The 5,754-nt window shown below is 31.6% G+C and overlaps 1 protein-coding gene across 1 annotated transcript; it reads right to left on the bottom strand.

Moving 5' to 3' along the window:
• Nucleotides 1–923: 923 nt before the first annotated feature.
• On the bottom strand, nt 924–4,230 carry LOC132736706 (uncharacterized). The gene is made up of 2 exons (XM_060723897.1): nt 4,190–4,230; nt 924–2,663 (listed from the first exon to the last, which is right to left on the bottom strand). The coding sequence occupies exon 2, from the start codon at nt 2,655–2,657 to the stop codon at nt 924–926; it is 1,734 nt and encodes a 577-aa protein (XP_060579880.1). The 5' UTR covers nt 2,658–2,663; nt 4,190–4,230.
• Nucleotides 4,231–5,754: the final 1,524 nt, after the last annotated feature.

The raw sequence follows: 5,754 nt of genomic DNA, 5'->3' as shown, positions 1-5,754 counted from the left end.
TTGAGGGAAACATATAGATTCTGTAAACTTAATTACAATTGATACTTTTTTGACCGTAAATATCAAAGGGTTTTAAACCTTTTTTGGCTTTATTTAATGATGTATTTAATGACCTGCAATGTTAAAACTCAAACATACATACCTAAAAATACAATCAAACTTAAATAATAATGTAAAATATTACAACAATTGTACAGTACGAATAAGAAAATCACAAGTATACGTTTTATGATTTATTTATGATAATAATACAATATTTTCTATGCGTCCGTATATGTTTCTTGACATTGAATTTTTTTAACAATTTAGTAACAATTTTTGCGATAAAATAAGGTCAAGAAGTAATGAGGATGACGACTATTTATTAGTATTTAGTACGACATTAAATCATGAATTGATTAAAATAGAAAATAACAATTCACGTTGCTGTGGACAATGAACCATTTAAATTGAATGATTTTACAAATTTTGCTTTGTTTCCCCACATATTACTAATAACAATTATAAGATTGAATTTGTGTAACAATAATAAACAAAAACGATATTTGTGCACCAACACACATGAAGTAGTATATCTATTTAAACAACTTAAAAGGAAGGACATTTATTTGTGGATCCAATTTAGTTAATGATTAAACTTGCTGAATAATTTTATTGAAATAATTTCAAATATATATTTTGTTGATGGCATACACAACAGGTATCGTGTAACTAAACAATAGTTTTAATTTTATGTGCCTATAGACGGTATAAGTTATATGGATATAATATTAGAAATGGCTATTTTTAAAACAAAATTTAATGTGTTTTGTTTCATGTTCAGGATTGTGATAAAAGTCTTACATGGATTATATTTGTTGTATTAGATGAAGCATATTCTAATATGTAGAATCAAGAACTTAAGATAATGTTCTTTCCAGCCGCTAAGTCCATCTTACATTGAATACCGTGATTGTATTATTTCTATTATTTCTATTATTGTACCACAAATCAGAAGAACTAATAAACAGTCTGTGATCTTTTTCACTGTATGCTACAGAGTTAGGGTAATAAAGGTCTGCTTTCTCTAATCCGACGACCTCACATTTCTTGAAGGTGCTCGACAGTCTAATAATTTGATTGTTACTGTAGCACACCAGCAGCGTTCCATCTTCTAACTCTTGTATTCCCTTTGGAAACACATGTTTCCTCTTCTCGTACATATGTACAACCGTACCATGCCAGTCAATTTTTATACACTTGCCAGCATATGTGCCCTTGTAATTTGATACATACATGAATTTCTCATCACTGCTGATAACAATCTTTTGAGGTGAATCAAGCAATCCAGGAGTATCAAACACCTGTGTGATATTTCCTGTTGTATCTAAAATAACCAGCTTTCCTGTACTAGAACCACAGCCGACTACTAGCTTACCTTGACTATAAGCTACACACTTACACTCTCCTTCAATATCTATTTTATGATCTAATAACAATTTTCTGTCATTGTAAGACATCATCTGTATACACTTTTCACTAGGTATAGCGACTTTAAGTTTATTGTCCGGAAGTTTTAATACATCATATGGTGCCGAAGACAGAGCCTTCCTTGATATCAGCTTTCCCGTGTCTGCATTAATCATTTTAATTGTTTTATTGTTATAATCAGCCACGAGCATTCGTGTGTCAGAAATCATTGCTATTCCAACGATATTACATTCATATTGATCAGATGAAAATGTCATGTAGTATGATTTTTCATATTGTACTTCGAATGTCCTATCTGATGAGGGAGTTTCATATGTTAAAGTAGTGCCAAAGTTTTTTGCAATCTTCAACTGTTCAAGTATCTTTTTGTTTCGGAAAAATTTAATGTCATCATCTGTTTTGTTGTCTTCGATAGCTTGTCTTCCTTTGTCGTCAAGCTTTGTCATAACGGATCCGGCATTCTTCATTTCAATAAAAAGTTTATTGTGTTTGTTTTCTTCATTTAAGGTATTCAGAACTAACTGTGAACGTCTCACTTCCTCAGCTATCTCTCCGCATACAACCTGGACATTCTTCAGTTTAAGTTTTGCTGTGATAGTAAGAGTTTCGGCTTCCTTTATCATAACAGATTCCATCTGATCCAAGTATGCATTTATTTCTTTCCTGAAAAGCTTTATTTCTTCAACGACCTTTCCGTAACTTTGATCAAGTTGTTTCGTCGCAGCTTCTGCTCGTCTGATTTTCGATTCATACTTCTTGATCAGCATTTCAATCTTCCTAGAGATATTTATAAACTCATCGGATAAGTTTCTTGAAACTTCAGGAATATAGTCAACTTTACATTGTTTATGTTCCAGTGTAGCACAAACGTAACATAATACAACTTCATGATTGTTACAGTAGAAATCCAGTTGTTTGTCCCTATGTTTAGTACATGTGTCCGTTATGGGGTCCACGTTAATGTCAAAGGTAATTGGCTGCAGTGGCATAGCGTCTTTGTCCAGCAAAATGTGATTCCTAGATGGCTTTGGCCTTGTATGCTGTTCAAAGCAAGTTTTGCAGAGGTGCTCATGACAGTCTTGACAAAAGCCATGAGCCGGCGCCTTCAGCCCATCTTGGTCGCATGGAAGACAGTATAATTGAAGGATTGGCTTTGTGTCCTCAGTTATCTTCCCAGAAACCTCCATTTCGATCTAAAAGAAGAGTACTGAACTATAAATTAGCATTTATATATATTTTATTTTCATTACAATTCATAACAATTTAAGGAACATATTTAATATTGTATACAATCGCAACCGTCAATCTTTGGATAAGGACCTCGAACACAATGATATGAATACACGGTTAGTGGTATATTTGGGTCATACTTTCGCTACAAAATGTAAGCATGTAAATAAATAGCGAGAAAGTGCTTTGATTCGTTGATTTTTATTTCATGAAATCATGTAGAATATAGAAAAACAAAATTTATGAACGCCCAAAAACGTTAAAATTGAAACTATTACAGGCTGTGTTTAATTCAGCCTTTTAATGCTGGTTGTGGTAAATGCATGCAATCGGCTTGATCAAAATACAACAAATAATTATTAAGAAAATTTGAATAGATGCGCTAATATGGCGGTCATCGTGAAACCTTCAATGTGACACGTTTATTATGATATATATATAGTTATTCCGATAGGCTACACTAACTGTAGTCTAGAAGATTAGACGATTATCACGAGTGAGTTAAATCATATCAAAATTATTATCTTATCAAAAAAAATCATCCCTCGGTTCATATAGCATGTATAGTTCAGTAACATAATAAAACACCAACTATTTCTTCAATAATTGGTTTGTATTTTGCTTCGAATTAAATTAGATTTTATTACATAAAAATACATAATATTACCAAAGAAATAAGAGTTTAAACATTCAATTTTAGGTTTAAGTTTAGCTTATGATATTAAACATGACTGCATTGTTTGAAAGACATTTCATACTTAGCATTCACTGCTTTTATACTTAGTTTAATTGTTCAGTTATTGTAACTTTGTAGAACTTCTGAATACTATATTTTACAATCAAGATCTCACTTACACAGGCTTTTCCCTTTTCAGTTACTTTGTAATACAAAGTCATGTTTTATCATCTTTTGTAGAAAATGTTAATATTGTTTCAGGAACTATTGTATATATCATAATCTATTTTTGAAATAGTTATGTAAACAAATTATAAGATTAACTTTTATCTTTTCTTTGTTCAAAGTAGCAACCAGTTTGAATTATAATATCTTTGTTCTTATTTGTATAACTTGAATTCAGCAAGTTAATTTTGATAATCATTTATTTCGGATACATAAGAACAATTGATATAAAAGAATATATTGACTTTTTATAATTAATTGGTAAGCGCGTAGAATTCCATGAACTATTGTTTTATAAATGGTGTAACATTTGTCAAACAAAATTATAAAAATTATACAAAACGTTCAACAATATTCTTTTGTCTGCTCAGTTGTTGACATTAAATTTTAACGATCGCTTTTACTTCTTAAAAGTTATTAGTCCCTTGATCAAATATGTATATTTTCCTTACATGTTTGTTTTTCTATAAATGAAAAGAATGTAACCTTATTTATCCTTAATAGAAAAATGACCATGAAGTGAACGTACATTCAATCAACTATATTTTATTTTACAATTTTAATTAGACAAAATTTGAAATATCTTACCTTCTTGTCTATGTGTCTCAATTTGAACTTTGGAGCGCGGAAGTTTATATTCTAGTACGCAAGGGGAATAACTATCTTTTGCTAACTTCCACAGGCTTATTGAGATTATTTCCCCTACTTTAACCAACTCTATGCTTTTTGTGCAAACTTTCTAAATAGTAAAACATTTGAAGTGAACATTAAATGTAATTTAACTTTGCTTCAGGCACTGGAAAAAATGCAAACAACGATAGTATGAAACTTTGCCTGTACTTGGCTAGAATTGTTTAGGAATATGGTGATAGGAGAATAAAACTAATCTTAATTCATAAAACTTTCAGAGTACAATGGGCTTTGAATATATTGGAAAAAAGTGATCCCTGGGAAGCACTAAGTACAGCAAAATTACATGAAAATTTCAGACTCGGTGTGATTGAGTCTGTATATGAGAGATAATGATAAAGTGCAACATCCCTCACGCCCCCTAGCACCGACTTGGGTGGTACTCAAATCTCAACACGTAAAAGTGCTGGACTCAGTGATCCCGAAGGACCAAACAAATATAACAACACTGAAGTGAAGTACGGTGCAACTTTTAATGGCTGCCGCACAGCAATGGATACCTGCTGGTTGTGATGTATATATACCTGGGGAAAAAGTGATCCTTGGGAAGCATTAAATACAGCAAACATAAATGAAAATTGCAGACTCAGTCTGTACATGAGGGATAGTAATAAAGTGCAACATCCCTTACGGTCCTTAGCACCGGCTTGAGTGGTACTCAATTCTCAACACTTAAACGTTCTGGACTTAATTAATACACGTACTTGTGACTATACCACTGTTCATATATAGTTGTTTAGAAAAGTTCAATTTTCTGAAGAATTATTAATTAGTCTGTGGACATGCAGCTTTTAAGCAGGAGGTTTTATTTAACAGGGCTACTTTAGCAAAAATTATTATTTATCAATTAGTTCATTCATTCATTAAATACAACGTTTGAATATATCTCAAACTTTTCGGCAGTTTCCTTCATACATCGAATCGCGGCATTTCGACAAAAGATTACTCGTATGTCGATTCAACCTATTAAACAAGAAGAAAATACATGCTGGACTTACTGAATAGATTTAGTTAAATGTTCATTATTTATTTGCTATCAATATTTTGTCAAAACGAAAACATATATGGCACAACCGGTGGTGTCAGCCCGATACAGTATTAGACTTAATCAGTTGTAGTCTAGAAAAAGATATTGAACATTTTAAAGTGCCACAATTTTAATCATCACTAGTTTGACTGGTCTTATTAAGTGACTCTATTATATCTGCGTAGTTTCTGTGTTATATGATGACTTTACTAGGTTTTTTTATTATTTTACAGGACTTCATTTCTGGGCGGGAGGATCAAGGAAGTACTACCTGTAGCAAACATGAGTTTTAAAAGTGAAAAAGTAAACAGTGTCACAACAAAGATTTCTGAAAAAATAGATGACATATGTAATATTTCGGGCATCATTTGACTAGTGTTGATGACAGTATATAAATCATCAAGGATAGTGGAATCAAGAATGACTGAATTTAATA

This window comes from Ruditapes philippinarum, unplaced genomic scaffold (assembly GCF_026571515.1).
Source record: "Ruditapes philippinarum isolate M1 unplaced genomic scaffold, ASM2657151v2 ctg14242_1_1_1_1, whole genome shotgun sequence".
In the NCBI taxonomy this organism is placed as follows: Eukaryota; Metazoa; Mollusca; class Bivalvia; order Venerida; family Veneridae; genus Ruditapes; species Ruditapes philippinarum.
Note: the sequence above shows the minus strand (reverse complement) of the source record. Positions and strands in the feature narration are given on the sequence as shown.